The sequence below is a fragment of the Scomber japonicus genome, chromosome 8 (assembly GCF_027409825.1).
Source record: "Scomber japonicus isolate fScoJap1 chromosome 8, fScoJap1.pri, whole genome shotgun sequence".
In the NCBI taxonomy this organism is placed as follows: domain Eukaryota; kingdom Metazoa; phylum Chordata; class Actinopteri; order Scombriformes; family Scombridae; genus Scomber; species Scomber japonicus.
In genome coordinates, this window is record NC_070585.1 from 11,689,643 (window position 1) to 11,711,004 (window position 21,362).

Below are 21,362 nucleotides of genomic sequence, written 5' to 3' on the forward strand. Positions count from 1 at the left end.
AAGCTAGTTGCGTAAGTGCGCAGTAATTCCAGGTAGAGGGAGGGACGTGAACAACATGGTGTCGTGTAAATGCTTTGTTAGACGTGGAGAGGAGAGGATTACAGCACTTGTGCTGAGCTGCCTGCGTCAAAGGATCAGGCCGGAGGGATAATTCAGGTCCATTCTCTCTTTCACCCGCTGCTCTCGCTCCTACGATAATCAACAATATGTATCAAACTGCACTTCTTTTCTTTCAAGAACATAAGCACTGACATGCAAGCATCGCAAATCATATACGTTAATGTTGTGCACTTGCCAATTCGACATTTTCTGTGCTGAATAAGCAGCTGATAACGGCTTAATTTCAGACCAGCAACAATGGAGATCAATCAAAATTTTGAATAAACCCTGCTACCCACCGGTCTGGTACCCAGCCATATGATTAAGGGGTTTATTAGGCTTTATTAGCTCTGCACAAAGCAACAGAGCACAATGCAGCTCTTTTCATCTGAAGAGCATGACTCTTTGTAAGATCTGGAGTGAACAAGCTAATTAACCTGGTTTCTCCAGGATCGGCCCCTTGAGATTGAGACAGTCTGTGTGTGTGTGTATGTGTGCGTGTGTGTGTGTGTGTGTGTGTGTGGGTGTGTGTGTGCTTTGTGTCAATGTGTATGTGTGCATGGTCTTTTGTGCGCGCTTTTCTATACTCCCCAAACTCCAGGGAGTTGAGGGTGAAATGGGCGAGACGTGTTACTGCTTCACTTCTAACACTTCATTAACACTCATCGCTGTGGCACACATCTGACTACAGACAAAACACAGGACAGGGCTAAACAAGGGGAGAGTGAAGTTGTGAAAATGTGTGAAATCAGCGATCGATTCCTGCAAGCGCTACATGCTGAATAGCAAGAGGGAGGATTTTTTGAATCCTTGTTATTTGGTATTCTCTTAGAAATTGGAGATATAGAAGTGGGGGGAGGGTGGGAGCCGCATAGAATTATAATCCACCACCAAAACAAAAGCTGTCTCTCCCTCTCTATCTGTCTGTGTTCCTTTGGTGCAATCCCTTTCATCTTCTTGTTTCCAAGGCTGGAATGAATCAAAGATGAGATGTCTACTGCACAGACTGAAATCCTGTATCTACAGTGACCTTATCACCAAGACATGAAGGATTCCGAGTGACGTCGCTTCTACGACAGGACCTGAAATTAGCTATCAAAACTTACAAATGTATCCCATTATAAAGTCCGGAAAGGTCAAATATTGCTTAGCCTGCAGGCTAGCAGCGCACTCAATGACTTGCACATCTATCACAGTAGCACCACACATCTACTGACCACAAAGCCATATCCGAGCTGAGAATAGAATATTGTTGTAATCATCCTACAGTAGCAACACCATGGGTACTCTTTAATAAATTCTCATTAAATTTTCATGGAGCTGGAGACTTAATAAGAAGCTAATCAGGGGATGAAAGCAGCTGCTGAATAAGTGTGACTCGCCCCAACTTCACAGCTTGCCATTAAGCACCCGCCACCCCCACACACACCCCTAGACGCACATACACATTATCTTTCTTGCACTATGTTGCCCAGGCGGGGCTCGGCGTTTTGAGTGTTTCGTGGTGAATAATGGATGGGACCTGGGGGTATGGTGGGCTAAGTCTTTTTATGCCGGGGTCCTAAAGTGTGGCCCCAGGCCGTTTGCCTTGGCACAGGCAACCAGGCTCTGCTCTGCTCTCATCAGCAGCAGCAATAAAGGCTGTGAGCTCTCTGTTACAGGACTGCATCAGTATTCAGCGGGGCAAGAAGGGTCACATCACACACAAGCTCATACTCGCATCAGACAGACATATAAGAAGCAAAGCAGCAGAGAGAAAACGAGAATGAGAAGGAGAGGGGGTAGGAGAGAGGAGGAGGAAGGGATTACATGTCCTACCAATAGATCTTTAGGTCATTGTTCCGGTGGCTAAATTGTAAGGGACCAGAAATCAATACCAAAGCAGAAATTAGGTTAGGTCCTGCCTCACAGCAGGGAAGCTATTTACATTTTTACACTGGAGGGTTCTGCTGTTTTACAATTTCATCCATTATCGAAACATCCAAGGTGGAGATTATGAAAATTAACTGAGACCCATGTTGTAGGAGCGTAACAGTCCATTGACTCGATACACACAGCTGTAGTGAGACACACACACACACTAGAGATAGAAAGAACCATCCATCTTATGGCCATTAACAATGTGTCATCTGCAGGCGGCTGCTTAATGCAAATAAGGCTGTAATGTAATTTTCTTCCATTGAGTCAACAATGATATCTCAGGAAACTTTTCGGTCGAGGAGGTAATCGAAATATCACCGGCTGTACCCGACTATAAATGACCAGTGTAGTTTTACTCGAACCGGTGTATGCACACAGTCAATATAGCGTGCGCACACACACACACACACACACACACACACATTCTATATAACCGCCCACAGACCCACTGAGGCGTGGGATTGGTGCGAGGCAAAGGTCAGTGCCTGTGACATCATTAAAATGTGACATCATTAAAGTGTCCTGCTACTGCGGTGCAAGCACGGCCTGAGGGGAATCCCTACCAGTTCGTCGCCACTCATCAGGGACCTGTGTATGTATGTGTGTGTGAGAGAGTGTGTGTGGTCTAAATGGGCTGGGCCTGATGGAACATGTGCACTTTGGTGAATTTATGAGGATGGGCCATAGACTCAGACACGGCCCTGTATGATCTTTGGCTGCAGACTGACTTCATACCACTTAAGAATGGGCACACACACACACACACACACACACACACACACACACACATCCTCATTCATGATATATGGGGGGTGAGAATCAGTCATAAATTATAACACCATAAAAAATAACAAAAGTAGCCTCCCCTTGTTTGAAAAGCACAGATGGGCCACAGACTAGACGATACTTTGCTTTAAAGAGACACATTTTACAACCTGCCTAACTGTCATCCACTTTCTCCTGATAAAATGAGTGAAAGAGAGAGACAGACACAGAGACAGAGAGAGACAGAGACGGAGAGACAGGGAGAAGCTGGAAGAAGATGCCCTCCTGTTTTTCATCTCAGCGCACACATCAAACAAAGATATCCATCACACCCACTCCCACCCCCCACTTCACTTCCTCCCGCTCTGAACCAGTTACTGTGTGTTTAGCAGTGACAGGGAATCATCTGTAAGTGCTAGGAGCTGTGCAAATTATGATGTTCTCCTGCATATAAATTACCAAAAAAAAAAAAATCACATTAAGGAAAAAGCAGCAAGAAAGATGTATGAATGAGACTCTCTCTGTCTTTCAAAGCCTTGACTTTGTCTCTTGTCAAACCTGCAGTGGAATCAGTAACCTGAGCTGATGGCAAATGGAAGAAACCACAGTGGCTCTGACCCACCCTGTAGCCACACACACACCCTCAAACCACCTCTACATACCCTCCATATTTTATGTTGTTATATTCTGTAGATAGATGTAAATTGAGAAATGATCCACCATGCCTCAAATGAAATTATGTTATTTTTTTCTTTTCAAACACAATGATAAGTGGGTGTTAAAAATGTGTCTGGTGTGAAAGAATTACAGACTACCCCAGTGCTGCAGTGACTATTAATACAAATGACTAGTCTGAAAATAAAACAAAGTGCATGCTTCAAACTGAACAAAAAAGACAAGAACTGGGCTCATCTCACATATAGCCGACCTAATAATCGATTATGTGTCCAGAAAGGAATAATGAATGAGAAGAAGGTAGAAATACCTTGTAAACTGATACATCCCGCAGTACAGAATATTATGATATGTATGCTTAGTCTGTACAAAACAATCTTATGTCTACTTGGTTCCAAATGCTGTCTGAAAAAACCCTGAGTCACCTATGTTTTTTATTATCCTGCTGATATCAGCTCTGCAGTTAATGTCCATAACCAATCTGCATAACCGGTGAGCAGGGATGGAGCTGGTAATGAGATTAATGATGGTTTTTACCTGTAAATCAATATTTTATGGTCATCAAAGATCTAAGCAGCTTGCGGTGGGCAGGTGCAGCTGATTGGTGGAACATGAGGGAACTATTAACCATCAAACAGTTAACAGGCTGATAATCAAGAGGCTGATGCGTGATCAATCGGGGGAAACACACACACACACACACACACACACATACACACGTGCAGGAGCAGCTCTTATAGCTCTGGAGCTGCAGAGACAGCTATTGTTCAGTGCTCGGTTATGTAGATGTACAGTAGGAAATGCACTTTGTGTGTGTGTGTGTGTGTGTGTGAGAGAGAGAGAGAGAGAGAGAGAGAGAGAGCGAGAGAGAGAGAGAGAGGGAGGGCAAGAGAGAGCGAGAGATCCATATTTCAGTGCCCTACCTAAAATTAGGCCAAAGCTACCAGCCATCTCCTCTGTCCTTGTCTCATTATTTCAACAAGTGCACTCACGATATGAAAAATACACTATTTCATCATCTGTTCGTCAGTTTTAAACCATATCACATGTTCACTATAGACTCCAGACGCTGAAGCAGCTGTACAGAAGGCTTTATTCCCTTGCTGCTAGTCCACACAGATTAAAGCCCTGATTCCCCTCTCAGCATGGTTATCCTAAAATAGCAGGTATGATAGGAAATCCACCTCATCATCTCCAGACACTCTTTATGACAAATGACCAGAAAATACAGCTTAAAGTGAGATTACATAGGTTTTAAATAATCCTTGTGCACTTTATGGTGCTCTAACAGCATCACTATTCAGTTAAATATCTTTATTATCATCACCCAACCAATTTATAACACCATATTTGCTGTGCTATTTGCTTAACGCCTCTGCTCCTTTAATATTCCTGTACAGTGACTTATTTCTGCTGTGATGTCAGCATCCCTCTAGCTACTGCCCCAGGTTATTAAACACCTTCCAATGAATTATTTCTCTCTCTCTCTCTCTCTCCATCATCGGGGTAAATACCTTCGGTTGCATAGTTGTGGTCGCGAAGGAAGCTGTTGTTAATTTTCCGGGTATCACTCTCCTCCTCCATTGATAAATCGGCTGGTTCGGGATCCTGAAAGCGGCAGACCTGCTCCCATCCTGCCCGGTACCGTCAGCAGGCGGGTTGTGGGACCAGCGGGGGGCCTGTCATGGCTCCAAAATCACCGGCGTAATCAACACGATCGCGATCAAATATACCTGTGATGGTGTCGGGGCAGGTCCTGTCAGTGCCCACACCTCAGGACGCATCAAACGGCCCACCGGGACTCAGTGACAGCACCAGCTCCGACCAACCAGTTTAGATTAATTAATATCGCCTCGCTTTAGGTCCTCTGCTTCAAATCACTCATCGAGACATATTTATCTCCCACAATGCATATTTAAAGCTGGTTTAAAATGAAAGAAATCTCCTTTAAAGTGACTGAACCCGCAGTAGCAGCAGCAGCAGCGCACTCCGTATAAATCTCTTTTGGAGGATTTGAGTTTAGGCAGGCTAGATTTGCCCCCTCACCGTTGCCAGCGGGGCGGGCGGGATTATGCGTCAACAAGCTTGCTCCGATCACTTCTGTATTTCCATGTCAGACTCTCCACAGTTGCAGTTTCGTCCTTGTGTCTCCTGCGGGGTCTCTCCTACACATTTATTCATTCAGTCATTCATTCATCGGAGCGGACCGGCGCTTGTGTTCCCGGTAGCTCAGCTGACTCACTGTGCCGGATAGCGCAAAGCTGTGTGCTGTAGTTACCCACTCTGCTCTTTAGGCTACTGCTGCTGCGCTTCAACAGAGGAGGGCCCCTCCCATGCTGCCCGGCGGCTGCCTCTTTAAATCTGGAAAACACAAGCAGCAACTGTGACGCTCACTCGGACCACCACCACCACCACCACCACAGAGATGGAGTTCAAAATCTAAGATGCAGCTCAAAATCTGTTTTCACTGCCTGATGACCACCAGCTAGGTTGGTGCGTGTAAAGCCGACAGCTGCCTTATGGCCTAGTAGCAGGTTGCCTTTTAAGCCTGCTAGATCCTCCATCACCATCCCTCCATCCTGCTGCTGCTGCTGCAGAGGCATCTAGCATATACATTGTCACATCAGACTGAGCAATGAGCTATACTTTCTATGTTTTCCCCTAATTCCTTCACAGCAGCTCTTCATGCAGGAGGAGACAACAGAGGCTTTATAAGATGTGTTATAAGAAGTGCATGACATGGCACATTTCTGCCCAGAGACTTAGAGAGGGGGCGTGAAGTTCGGATTCAGAGAAATCAGGACAGAGAGGGACACAAAGGACAGAGATAGGGCCAGAGGGAGGGATGAGACGAGTAAAGATGAGACGACTGGAGAGGGCCAGAAAGAGGGAAGAAGAAAATGAAAAACCCCAGACGCTGATTAATTAGATTAGTAGGGCCACCGTCTGCGCCTCTTTCTGGAAATATCTCATTTCCATGCTGAGTTTAATAACACCACACAACGCAGCCTTCCTCTGGTCAAGCTGTAATCTTTAATGAGTGTGTGTGCATGCTGTGTGTGTTGCATCAGTGTGCTCACAGTGCATCCCTGCCCTTATCTACTCACTTTAACCTAAATCTCTCAGCTTCCACAAAGGGACTGGGTATCTCTCCATGCACGAGCCTCAACACAGCGGCAGCAGCAATAAAGAGATTGGGGAGCCCCCTCTCCTAAATGCATTAGCTCTCTAATCCATGAGACCATTTGCACATCCAATCCTCTGCTCCTGCACTAATGGGGATCTGACTGTGAGGGGAGGCAGCCTGCGAAAAACAAGGCCTTCCTACACATGCTATTTTACACCCCATCACCTTCCAACCTCCATCGGAATACATTACAGGGCATTATCCATGCAAGGGGATAATGAAGGCTGCTGGAGCATCGGTGAGGGCCATGTGATTCACATGCTTTCATATTTACAGTCCTCTGCTCCCCTAATGAAATCTGCAGAGAAACGCTGCCATCCTTGACCTCTCAGATCTGACTGAGTGGTCAGCAGTGTTTCCCATCTCTATCAATATTTAAACAGGGTCTGCACGAGGACAAAAGGAACACAGAGCATTCCTCTCCCAAAAAGAAATCAGCTAAGTTACAGTTGAGCAGCACGAGCGAAGGAAACTGAAATGGAATCTGTGAAACAATGGGTTTAGTAGGATGAAGCCGCATGGATGAAAGGTTTGGTTTTTGTCAGATTTCTTCGGGAGGTGAGGTGGGGAGTTATTTGGTGTGTGTGTGTGTGTTTGACAGAGACAGAAAGACAGATGAAGGGCAGGGGTGGCAGTTAAAGGCACAGAGATATTTGACTGTATAATGAAGGAATAAGTGGAGAATGCTCGGAGTCAAAGCCTGGGATCAATGCTGCCTCTCTAATAACACCCACCACCTCCCTTCCAGCCTCTGTCCCATTCCTTGTGCATATATGCCAATCTCCTCTCCCCTTACCCCCAATGCCTCTCTCAGAGGCTGGATTAACCATCAGGGCAATGGGACAATTGCCCAGGGGCCTAAAACCTCTAAAGGACCCATGAAGGGCACAAGCAAAATATCTGATTAGATCCCATTTTAAGTTAACCTGTCCGGTGGTGCTTCTGTAGCTTACTTGCACAGCGTAACACAAAGCTCACAAACCTTCCCTGCATCACATGACATTGACCCAGGTGATGACAACATAGGCTTAGCTGCCTTCAAAAAGTCAAATGGAGAAGCCTGGCAAACAGCAAAGTGAGAGCACCAACAAAAATGTAAAAAAGTAACTGTTACTGTTAACAACTTCTCTGCTAAGGCAGCTATTAGCAACAAAGGACAGCTCAGCCTGTGATGACATTTCTTGACCGACTGTTGGAACAGCTACCATTAGCAATGGTTGCAGCCTGGACACCAGTAGCGTGAACTAGCAATAGCTCACCCATTGTGACAGCGAGCAGCCCCAAGCAGCAGCTTGCAACAACAGCCATGCTGTGAGTGTGACCATTGTGGGAAATGGCGATAGGTCACAGACACCTGCAAGTAGCCTCCTCACTGGAGATCCTATAATGTGGGAACCCATTACAAATCAGTTGATATGTGAGGGTTAGGGTTAAGACACAGAGATGTATTTACTGCTATTTAGTTGTATAAATTTTAAGAAAGCGTCTGTACATAAAAATGCATTTGATGACTGCTTGATATTGAAGCACTGAATATATTTGCAGTATTTGCACATTTGATCAGAACATATTAAAATGTACTTAATGATGATGACGTCTATAATATGATTGTGGAGTGTTAACATGGTCTTGTTTCTCTGCCTCTTTCTCTCCCTCGCTCTGTCTCGCTCTCTCTCAAATCAAAATGTGACCACATAGTGGCTCCTGGGCCAGTGGAAAACATCTGACTGGAAACACATTTGGCTTTTAAACTGACACCCTCATGTGATCTAAAAAGTGATCCTAGGTCGACACACACACATCCTGCGAGCCTTTACTCAAAAGGCCTCAAGTTTCTGCATCCCCAGTTATACTTGTTCTCCTCTGTTACCTCACTTCTCTCGCTCATTACTCCCCATCTCCCACTTGGTTGGGTAGAGGTCGGTGACAGCGCATCTACCCAACCCAGCTGCTGCATGTCAGACTTGCAGGAAATGCTCGGGGGGCCACCAGAATTGGAGAGCGTGTCCTCAATTCTCCTCGATCGTATGGACAAAGTGGGTTAAATTAGGCCCGAGCAGCCCAAACATAGGGACAATCACATGGCAATGATATTTTAGTCATGCCCAATTGCTTTCCTTGATGTGTGGTAATTGCTTGACCTGGGGATGCCGGTGCAGGGCTACAGGCAGCAAAGACGCTGTCTGCATACCAAGTAACATACATGACCACACATGTATAGATACTTGTATACAGACATACTCACTCTCTCAGACATTTGACTATAGAGCAGCTTCCCTGCATTTCCCTCATATCTCAAGTCTGCAGTCAATGTTATATTGACCACTGGATAATGTCTGGTTTAAACAGGAAAAAGATATTGATTATTTTCATCTAGTTAATCCAACAGATATGAGGTCGAGATAAATCAATCCAGTATCTAGCTAAGGCTCATATTATTAATCATATAATATCTTGAAAATAAATTAAATAAAAGTTTTGGGCAGATCAATGCATTAAATGGTATAAAAAAACTTCAAACACATCGTATCCAGCTACAATTACCCAAAAACATATTTAGCAGGATGATAGAGATGATGGTTTTCTCTGAATTATGGACAAACAGAATACATAATTACAAATATTAAAGAGCAGCCTTGATCATGACGAAATTACACTTATCAGTATATTTGTGTAAAAATGTATTCCAGCCCAAAATGGACCACAAACACATACAGAATTTCTTCTGCATCCAGTTTACCTATAGGTGTCAAAGTAGGGTAGGTAATACAGATAATCTCTTTAGGTGCATGCAATTTTGTAGTGCGATATCAATATGTAATATTATTTTTTAAAATCTGAAAAATGGGTTAAGAAGTTCAAACTGGATCAAATAAACAGCCAGACATGAAAGTGTTTGGCTAATGCAGAATAAATGAATTAAGTATCTCACAATTAAAATGTACATCCGCATATTTATGCATAAATCTTGCTCATTGATTTGCAACATTGCCCAATGGCCAAATACAGCAGAGATAATAAGCAAAAGCTACCAGCATGGTATGACGGTAGACAAATCCATATTGCCTCAAGGCACACAGAGGCACAAAAAACATGACTTTTCTGACTAATGAACACAATGGTTTCAATAACAGATGAGTAAAAGTCAGTCAAGATAAGATTCAGCTCAAGACTGTCTTTCACTCCCTTTATTTGCAGCTTTATTGCACAATACTACAGGTCTCAGTCAGGCATGTCATAAGCCACTATTTTAAGGATGAGTCACAGCATTTGAAGGATATTGCAGGCTATTTTCTATACTCATCTTATTGTCTCAAAATCTCATGTACTTTATACATTGTTAATTTCTCCAGTACAAACTCAAGAGGTTGTGATATGTAGCAGGACAAAGAACAAAGCTCTGATGAATGACTTGCATTCCCTCACATGTGCAGTGGCTTACACACTACTCTCCGGAGACTGAAAATGTTATTGCTGTTATTAGTCATTGGAGCCATTTCTAAACAAACTACTGTGACCAAACTCTTAATGGCAAAGTAACATGTCACCCAGTAAAATGGCGTGACTTATGTTTATAGCAGTTTTTGAGCAACAGCAAAGGTACACAGAGGAATACATATATCAGACATTGGGTAAACACACAACATTTGTGGTTAGGATGAGTTCATTGTTGGTTTAGCTCTGTATAGGAGATTTTCTGACAATAACTGCCAGCCACATCCTTTAAAATGTTATTATCTTGCACGAGTGGTACTATTTGTGCATGCTCTAAGATGCCTTTTTATGGAAAATGACACTAATATAGAAAAAATAGAGAGTAACAGTGCAATAGTACCAATTGAAAGCTCCCTGGTTTGCTCTTGTAAAGTCTCCTCTCAAAATGAACTCCACATAGTTTTATCTTTATGAAATGCAGAAGAATAACAAGTTCAAATGCCTCCTCAGTTCATCTTGCAGTCTAACCTCTTTTTAAACAGGCAGTGTTATTACAACTAATCATACACTGTCAGACAAACAGATTACAAAGAAAGGGAGAGGCACAACATAAACATTAAAAAAAATCTTTATCCCAAGTGAAATATATACAGTAAAGCTTATTTAGTAGCTGAGCTGATTTGATATGACATTCTTGAAAGACACAAGCTGTGTTAGAGTGCACCAGCTGAGCAACAAAGTGTTATAATAGTGTTTATGATTTTCACTGCTTGTTCACTCGTTTCAGATCTCCTCAGTCTTATCAAGCAAATCAGGATCATGATCCATTCAGTAGCATGAAATTCTCTCTCCAAACATTCATTCCCTTCCATTAGCCATGCAACCCACCCTGGCATTAAGAAGAGCTAAACACATGGGGGTAATAGGATTGTCTTAGCAGTCCATCTGTCAGGGGACTGAGCAGCAGCAAACCCCGGGGACGAAGCACCCTGGCCTGGATACACCTGCTTAGTCTGCCCTTTCTTTGCTCTCATCTCTGAATGTATTTATTCAGATTTAAAACATAACCTTTCTGAGAGTGAAACACATCCATCCAAGTGTGTAGATGCCTTACATTTAAAGGAATAAGTCAAATGTGGTAATATACAAACCACTGTTGGGAGTTTATAACCCTGTGGCTTTAAATATTATAGAATGCAGCTACTGTTCTGTTAATAGAGTGCAGATGGAGATACATGGCAGTGGCTGGTGAATGAATGGAGCGCCAGACATACAGGATTGGGGGAGGGATGCAGAAGGGATGAAGCGAGGGCCTGGTAGAGGGGAGCAGAGAAAGATAAAAAGATGGATGTATAGTTTTGGTAGAGGGCATTAAATCAAGCCTAGAGGGTGTCCCTAAATCAGCAGGCTTTACTCTTGGTGTCATTCCAATTACATCAGGATGAGACTAATGCTCCATTGCTCCAAGACTTCAGACCAGCAGGATTGGATTTTCTGTTTCCCCCTGACTCTCCTTTCCCTCCCCTCCCCCAACCTCCCCCTCTCTCTCTCTACCTCCCTTGATGATGAATTAATTGAAAAGAATGCATGTACAATGATTAGCTCAGGACGGAGCAGTTTGGATGAAAATTAATCAACTGAAATGATTTTGTCTGCAGAAACAGCTTTTTTTCATAAGCGTTACTATACCTCGAGGGTAAAAACATGCACGCACGACCCATACGGATATCTACAAACACAGGTGCCCTATACGCAGACACGCCCTTACAACTACTTCCTTTCATAAAAATCATATAGGTAGTAAAGCGCTAGAGGATGCATATTGTGGGTTCAGATTTGTTTTGTGAATATACACTCCTCTTGCTGAGTGGAAATGAAGCCACTTAACAGAAAATCATTGCATTGTACCTATCCGGTTGCTAGGAAACTGCAATTGAACTGGCATTGCAATGCAGCACAACAGCTGTCAACATAATTGGACAATTAAGATCTTAAAATGTCATTATTTTGGTCATATTCATCTCAATAAAGGTTCAAGCACGTCCCAACACGTTTTGTACCAGTTGGGTTAATGGGACGAACATGAGGAGTTCATGTTCGCAGAGGACCAGGATTGAATTAGTGAAATGATCAGTGGTGCGTTAAGGGTGAGGATAATAATAATAAAACAGTGCTCTGAACCATTTGTGTTACTTGGAAAGCTCGGGCAAACTGTGTATGTGTGTGTGTGTGTGTGTGTGTGTGTGTGTGTGTGTGTGTGTTGTTAAGTATGCTATATTTATCCTACAACACTTTCATCTCTCTGGACAGATGAAAGACTGGCGAGTAGAAAGTAGGTTAAGCAGGTTATTGAGTGACTACAAAGCCACCTCCCTGTACATGACTATGACCCATCCACAGCTCATGTTCAGGACCACGGACAGCTCTTCACAGAGCAGACGCTGAGGCAAACAGAAATGTCTCGGAAATAGGTTAAAGGGAAAATCCACCCTAAAAATGGAATTGCATCTTGTATTATTGTGGCTCAATTTGAAGTCAGATAGAAAACTGTCAAAATGATGCATCATATAGATAAATTCATAACTAAATGAAACAATGAAAAATACTTCTAAGACATTCACGCCCATAATGATTACAGGATATTTTCCAATTTGCAGCTATATGCCCAACATGTAAATAATGTCTCTCAATCAGTCTTTGAGTGCCAGTATCAGTGACCCAACTCCAAAAGTCACATTGTCAGTTCAAATTTTATGCATAACAAGACTGTTTGTGGTCTGTTTTTAGATAATAGATACAGTTATTATTTGTCCAAAATCATTGAAATTGCACAACGCAAGATTTGAGGATTTTATTGATGATGCTTTGAAATGTTAAGTAGCTCAGTTGCTACATGCCTGGATTGTAGACTGAGGAATTATCTCCCTAAGACTGTGTATTATCTAAATATAGATTCTAAATCATTCACTAATTAATTGTTAACAAAATTATCAGTTCATGTTAAAAATCATTTTAAAGCAAAAATACCAGAACTTCACAGGTCCAAGCTTCTCAAATGTGAATATTTTCTGAATTGATTTGTCTTAAATGTAGATAAACTGAATATATTTGTGTTTTGGACTGTCAAAGACAAAAGAAGACTGTTCAAGTTGCCACCATTGCCCATTGTTCTGTATTTTATGGCATTTTATGGGATATATATATGAACTAGTTTATTTTATTAGTTTATTTTCTTTGTTAAACAATGAATTATTTATTATATAAAATGTCAGAAAATGGTTAAAATTGCCCATTACATGTTGCTTAAGCACAAGTTGTTGAAGCCCAAGCTTCAAATAGTTTGTTTTGTCTGATCAGTAATCCAAAACCCACAATTTATTCATTTATGATCACGTCAGACACAGAAAAACAACAAATCCTCCCAACTGAGAAGCTGTGAACAGGGAATGTTTTAGTAAATCTTATGAGACTAATTAATTTATTTTCTTATCGATTGACTCAGTCAACTAATCGTTTCAGCTGTAATCAGCATATTAATGAAAGTAACCATTTGTTGCAGGCTTAACATTCAGGCCCATTGCATGAAGAACAAGGCAATACTACAGTTTATGGCTCCATAAATACAAAAGTTAAACACTGAAGAGCTGATGTGACGTAAAACAACCCTTCCCTGAGTCTATTCCATGAGTTCATGTTGCTAATAAGACCAGCAGCATTGTGAATGAGGCCTGACCCCACATCTGAATACGTTCCCTCTCTTTTCTCAGTATAGCTTGCCAGAGAGAGTTCCCCGCAGCCATCCAGTCATGTTCCAACCAGCCCCATGTGACAGCAGAACATGTTCCCTGTGCACCTCGGCTCAAGACCCCCACACGCACTTAAACACACACAAACACACACACACACACTCACTCAGCTTTATTACAACAGTCCACTGAAGCACTCCGTCAACAACAAAGACAAACACATGCAAGCGTGTCACACTTAGAGGCTGTAATCTCCAAGAAAATCCCATTTGGCAGAGCAGCTGCCAGCGTGGATCACACATAGACTGGAGTTGTGGTGCCCACAGGGTGGCAAGCTGTCCATCCCCACTTCTCTATCAGCTACAGACACAAACACACACGCGCATTTGAAGACGGGCTTAAGGTGGGATCAGCCACGACCACTGTGACGATAAATTCATAGCACTTGTTTTAATAGAAACATGTCGATGGGCTCACCCAGCCAGGTTCTCATTTGAACAGGGCTTAATTTTTTATTGCTCAATCGATTGATCAGGCAGGAGGGTCCTCTCTTGCAAAGTAGCCTCAGGGACTCATTGCTTCTAACATAGCAGAGTGTGAGGAGACTTGCTGGCAAAGGTGGTCTGTCCATCTGTCTGATTATTGTCCTGGCTGTCTGTCAAAAACACTTTCTGCTGTTGATGTGAAATGACACTAATATAAAACAATGGAATATAATATATATCTTAATATTTAATGTCTTTCAATGTCTTTTCATACCAGTCTACATTATGGAAAACGCTAATGTGTATGTATTTATAAATGTGTATGTATAAAGTAAAATGATGATCTATCTCTCTACAGTTAGCACACAGTTAGCTATCTATTGTTTAATGTGATACATGCAGTAGTTTATACAGTGTACACACATACATAGAGAGTAAATGACAGTGTTTCAGCATTAAAACAGCTGATCTTACAGCACCACCATCTGGCTAAAGGAAGTATTACACAGTTAAACCTGAGTAATACTAGTACAGTAGCATATAAGACTCATGAAACACATATATTTAATCTGTTTAATCATGGTAGAAGTTCATACATTTAGAGCATTGTTCACAGCCTTCTATGTGTGTTTGTGCATGACAGAGAGTGCATGGTTGGTCCTTGAACCCATTCAGGGACAAAGTGTTTCTTTAAGTAAATTGACTGGCAACATGTTTCACTGTTTATAAAGGTGGGTAGGGCTGAAACTAACGGTTATTTACCTTTCCAATTAAACTAATGATTATTTCATCGATTAGTCAATTGCCTGTGAATGTTGTTTGGTCTGTAAAATATCAAAAATAGAGGAGCATAGTGTTGATCACTGTTTCCCAAAGCCCAAGATGACATCCTCAAGTATCTTGTTTTGCCCTGACCAACAGTCCACAAGCCAAAAAATACTCAGTTTACTGTCACAGAAGACTAAAGAAACCAGAAAATATATGTATTTTAGGAGATGAAATCAGAAAATGTAGTCATTTAAAAAAAAAGTCAAAATAATGAACTTTCTGTTGATCAACTCATCATTGCAGCTATACACATATGCACACATACAGTTGCAGCCACTCGCAGCAGAAGCTGAAACAGTCCTTGTTGTTGTTGTGGATAGATCAACATTATATTAAGGATTAGACACACAGTAGTTTGGGAGACTCCTGGGAATAAATCAATCAAATCCAAGTCAATGCAATTTTGCGCTTGAACAACACTGGGATTTTTTATACAGATGTCACTTAAAGAGTTAAAAAAAACACATTAAAGATATTAATTACTTTCTGGCAAGGTTTCCTAAACTCAAGGACAACTCTGCACTGAAAAACTATCAAAATGTCCATTCGACAAATAAACCGATAAAACACATCCTGATGGTAATGACCATGTGACAACAACAAACAAATAAATAAATAAATGTGTGTGTGTGTGTGTGTGTGTGTGTGTGTGTGTGTGTGTGTGTGTGTGTGTGTGTGTGTGTGTGTGTGTGTGTGTGTCTTTCCATGTTTGAGAAGACTAATTTGAGTTGAAAACTTTAAAGGTCCATTTCAGGCAGGGTTAAGACAAATGTGTGTGTGTGTGTGTGTGAGAGAGAGAGAGACTAGGCTCAGTTCACATTTCAATCAATCCAGGAAGTGTTTTTTTCTACATCCCAAGATAATCTTTTGCCGTTATATTAGACATGAAAGATTACAAGAAGATGATGCAAGGAGGATATTTAAAAACAAGCTCATGTTTGTGCATGCGCTGTAGATATGCTTTCCCTGCATGTTACGTGACAGCATCGATATGGGATCCATATTTTGTCCACCCCTGGCCTCAGACACCAAGCAGAACTAATTACTCTGGCAACACGGAGGCCTCAACCTGCCAGCTGAGGGCCTGCAGGAGGAGGAGAGCTCTGTGCTGAATAAACTGTGAGAGATGGAGGCGTGGGAGCAGCCCTGCCATCTGAGTATTCACCACAGATGTGTATGGTCATACACGTGTATACACACAAGTGGGCAGATAACCACGCACATGCATTTCTGAGGGGAGCGGTGCTAAGGCGACGTCTGTCTCCTCAGACAGACGAGCCAGTGAAGCAGCCAGAAGAACGAGGAGCGAGACGGGGAGTCAGGCTGGGGAGTTGCACTCGACAGACATGCTTCAGTAATCATACAGTGAGAAAGCAGAGAGAGGGGATGTTTCTTCATGAAACAGCCATTTTCAAGCATACCAGACTCCCTGGTGTAAATCCAGCTACTGGAACCTGACCACACCACTTGCAATTACAAGCATTTTCATCAGACAATCACAAAATTAAACCCTTTTTAAATGTCTGTTGCTTATTCATTCATTGTCTTCCCTGAAAATTGGAATGTACACACATAGTTATCTTTCAATTATTTTAGAGGACATTACATTGACTTCCATTCATTTCCTGGAGACTGATCCTAACCTTCACCATAACCACCACATGACTAACCCTAACCTTAACATAACCCTAAACTAACCTTAACTTTAAACCAAATCTTTACAACATTAAATATTTACATTAATGGGACTTGCTTTTTGTCCCTATAAGGAAGGAGAGTCCCCTCAACACGACTGTGTAAACAGATTTATGTCCCCACAACATGAGGAATACCTGTTACACACACACACACACACACACACACACACACACACACACACACACACACACACACACACACACACACACACACACACACACGCTCACACGCACACACTTTCACTCACAATGAATGGTTTAAGTTTGGGTAAACAGTAAACATCCCCTGTGCCAGGACAGCTTGGCCTAGCTGCACACCATCAATACTAATGACATCAGGAGACAAAGTATCACTATGGAAACCTGGAGGTCCTGGCCTTATCCCACACCCCTCTGTACTACCGGAAGGCTGGAGAAAAGGCGCATCAGGGGAGGAGCACACAGAGAGAAAGAGAGAGAGAGAAGGTAAGAAAAATTGAAAGAGTGGGGGAAGAGAGCCAAAGGAAGGAGGTAGTGAATGAGAGTCAGAAAGATGAAGAGGGGGAAGAGAGGGGTGAGCCAAGACGTCAGAGAAAAGGAGAGAGAGAGTATAAGAGAAAAAGAGCGAACTGGTGGGTTGCAGGGTTCAGAGGCCTTTGGTTGGTTGGTTGGTTGGTTGAAGCTGGTTAGGAGCCAGAGCTGAGCGCTTGGTATGAAAACAGGCAGAGCAGTGTGCCGCAGCCAAGACACGAGATTCAACTCTGCCGGAAAAGAGCTCCTTTTTCCCTTTAAATCTGCACTCTCATCTTCTCCCTTCCCCTCCCCTCCCCATGCATCCATCACCCCATCCATCACCCTCTCTATTCTACTGCCTGACCGCCTCTCTTAGACTCAGCAACACTTTCAAACAGGCCAGATGGGCTCAATGAAATACAACCCACTGTCTACTGCCATCTAAATCACCGTAATGCTACTGCTCTCCTGAGCTGCGTTTTATTTCTATGTACAGTTTTGCCAAAGTGTGTACGAGAGAACCAGTTTAGCACAATGTCACTTTGAGCAGGCCAGTTTGTCCTCACATGGCTGATGGTGTAGGTTTTGTGTCATTATAAACCAAAGAGGAGCCACAAAAAAACCATAATGACTTTAAGGATGAATTGGTCTGATCATGTTAGGTCTCGGCCTTCAAAAACATTTACTGTAAGTCATTTCCAAGCGTTAAATTGGCTACTGGTGGGAAACTCAATTTAGGCTCAGTAGTATAGGCTCTGTCACACAGCAGGCCTCTAAACACATTTTAAGCTAGGTAGGTCACAGAGCCATTTGGTCAGATCAATGTTGGCTAATCATTGAGGGCCAAGGTTGAGAGCAAACTGAACAAAGCTCATTTTATAGAGGATGGAAGAAAAGCACCTATCAACACATTTAAGAGTTAAAGTCAGACTACAGCTGATAATTAAGACTGTAGCATCGTTTATTTAAGTGTTAATATTGGTAGGTTATATATTTCAGCAATTGTACTGAGCATTCAATCATAATTTAGTATTCTGGGCATGATATGGCACTTTTAATTCACTTTTAATTAAATAGTTTGTGGACACTGAATACTGTCTGGAACAAATCCCATATTGAGATTTCTACATGTAGAAGTTGATATGAATGACCTGCAGCTGTTTCTGTACAGTTTAACTAGATTTGCCAAGATTTAGATAATTACACATCAGTACCTAATGTTTCATAAAATTCAGTCATGTCTGAAATATATTTGTGATATAAAGTGACAAATATCTGCATTCATTGCTTTTTTTACTCCTCTTTTAGAGTCCTTGGCCTCTGGCTAAGATTGGTCTGGGAGTCTCCATCTCCCATGTAAGCCCGTGAATATGTCTAACAAATGAGATAAAAAGTGCTGATCCCACAGAGTCTTTTTCAGTCACGTCTGCATAATCCCACTGGAGGAGAGGGAGAAGTGAGTACGGTAACAGCATCAGTGGTGAGATTTAAAATCTGGTTGAGTTCCAGTGAGACAAAGCTGGTCAACAGGGCTCTCCTCCAGAAACAATTTGAGTGATATACAGGAGAGTGTAATTGATGTAAACAATTCACACAGCACACATTAAAGGTGCAGTGTGTAAGATTTAGTGGCATACAGAGGAACGGACTTGATAGAAATGGAATATAACATTTACAAGTATGTTTGCATCAGTGTCTAATCATATGAAGATAAGAATAGTTGTATCATTTTTATATCATATTTATATCAACACATGGAAGATTTTTTATTATTATTATACTCTACTGATTAATACTGAACATTTGCGCAAGTTGTAAAATTCCATGTGCAAGAACACTTCTGAAGTTTAAACCTGCAAAACAGAGTTAAAAAGCAAAACCCTGAATGTACAAATGTTCTAAATTTAGCTTGGAAGCAGGTGCAAACTCGCAATGCTACCCAACATAAAAGATGAGTTGTAATTTTTACCACTAGTAGGAGCACTGTTTTTACAACAGTATGTCCCTGTTTTACTCCACCTATTGTGCACAATGATACATGTACACACAGGCGACATGTGTTAAACAGCTTTGGCGGAAGGAAAGGAAGGAAGGAAGGAAGGAACACGCATGTTCTGCCTCAAGGACACAGAAAATGCATTTTGGTAAGAGGCAGTGAATGTAAGCTTACAAGAAAAATCCATATAGCAACTTTAACGTAAAGCATCTCATACAAAACCTTGTACTCTTACAGTATAGAATTGTTGTAGGTCCCTACAAGTGCAAAGATCTTTTGTATGTAAAGTGCTCCTCAAGAAACTGGCCTTTAGCTTTTTTTGCAAAGGACACCTGACCAAGACAGTAGCAAGCTCACATTTGCTATCTCTGTGTATACATAGTGTCAGATTCACTTGTAGCTGTAGAAATGTACAAATTAATTGCCAACTATTTTGATAATGTGTTTATTGTTTTTAGTGTTTTTTAAATAACAAAGCCCAAAATGATCTGGTTCCATCTTCATAAGTGTGAATATTTTCTGGTTTCTTTTAGTCCTTTATGATAGTTAACTGGTGATTTAGGAGCTATGGACAAAACAGTGTGACATTTGTGTTTGGATCTTGGGCTCTGGGAAACAATTAAAGCAACTTTGACCATTTTCTGACATTTATATATAGTAAAAAAAAAGATCAAATCAATTAATCTGGAAAATAATCAACAGATTAATCAATAATTAAAATAATCATTACTTAGTCAAATTCAAGTTTGACTTGAAACATTTATTATTTGAAAATAGTAGATAAAGACAAGTTAGCTCTAATTTTATGGTCATTTGAATTCCTAAGGTAACAGCAGAGATAATAGCTAAAAAGATCAATTGGCTGTTATTGTGTATTACTGCTCGTACACATGATAATGGTGAGAAACTGTATTGATTTTCTGTGTAGGAACTACTTCCTAATCTTACAAAAAGTTCCCAGAGTTTTAGACTGGCTTTAATGGACTTAGCTGATGACTAATAAGGCTCACACAGGGGAACTCCACAAGCCACCCTTTCCTGCTTAACAATAACAGCTATAAATAAGGTGTGTCTCACACTATGAATCAGTATAAATGTGCTACATACAGCTGCTGATTACCTCAAATTGTGAAAATCACTAGTCTAATGACACACAAACTTATAAAAACACTGAGGCTGACAGAGACAGAGAGAGACTTAGGTTTGCTGATTTATGACTCATCATTGTGACATCATGTGCCATCCAACCATTCAGGGGTTGTGTGTGTGCGTGGGTGGAGGCTGAAAAGTGAAAAAGAGACCAAGACAGAGACGACAGACAGACTGGTACTTCATGTACAGTAGCATTAGACTACATTATTTATCCATTCATCCTGTCTTATGTGTAGAGCACCATTCAAACAGAACAGTAAAAGCCTTCACTACAGTATGGCAGGATGGCAGGATGGCAGGATGGCGGGGGGGGGGGGGGGTTAGATGGAGTCTCTGTCTTTCTCGATCACTCCCAATACACACATACACACACACACACACACACACAATACTCTGTCCATGGTGCTGACTGACAGGAAAACACAACAAACGGCTCATGAACAGGGTTCTGTCTATCTATAGCCATCTCTGCTCCAGACTATGTTTTGGTTTGGATCCCTGCTCCGTATCGACCGTTTTACTCAGGTTATTCTGAACAAACCAGGATCGTGATGACTATGCAACAATGGGAAGCTATTTTCAGAGGGGTATTGAAAAACTATCTGGGAAACTATAAAAGGGCACCTAAAATGAGATCTTATCGGATCATAGCCATTGCTCTCGTGTGTATAGTTGGGTTTCTACTGGCAGCTGAGATAAATGCACCCCTAGTCTTTCTGGGGCATTTTGTTTAAAGCTGTATATGGAAAGTAAATATATGTGTGAATGGAAGAAAGAGTGACAAGGACTAATATGGCCCTCGTCTGTTCCTCCAAAAGGACTTGGGTGAAGAAACCATCGGTCCTTGCTCATCTGTTTCAGGACTCCTGGGATACTTCCCCCCAC

The 21,362-nt window shown here is 41.8% G+C and overlaps 1 protein-coding gene across 4 annotated transcripts in view; it reads right to left on the reverse strand.

Moving 5' to 3' along the window:
• ppp2r2ba (protein phosphatase 2, regulatory subunit B, beta a) overlaps window positions 1-21,362 on the reverse strand; it is a 42,184-nt gene that overhangs the window by 13,377 nt on the left and 7,445 nt on the right. For 2 of the 4 annotated variants that reach the window (XM_053323418.1, XM_053323416.1), the window contains exon 1: window positions 4,974-5,043. The exons of 1 other annotated variant lie outside the window; for it this stretch is intronic. In XM_053323418.1, the coding sequence (XP_053179393.1) occupies window positions 4,974-5,043 (70 nt within the window). Of the gene's footprint in view, window positions 1-1,758; window positions 1,769-4,973; window positions 5,044-21,362 lie in introns of those variants that run through there. One more of the 4 variants, XM_053323420.1, reaches the window with a different exon arrangement.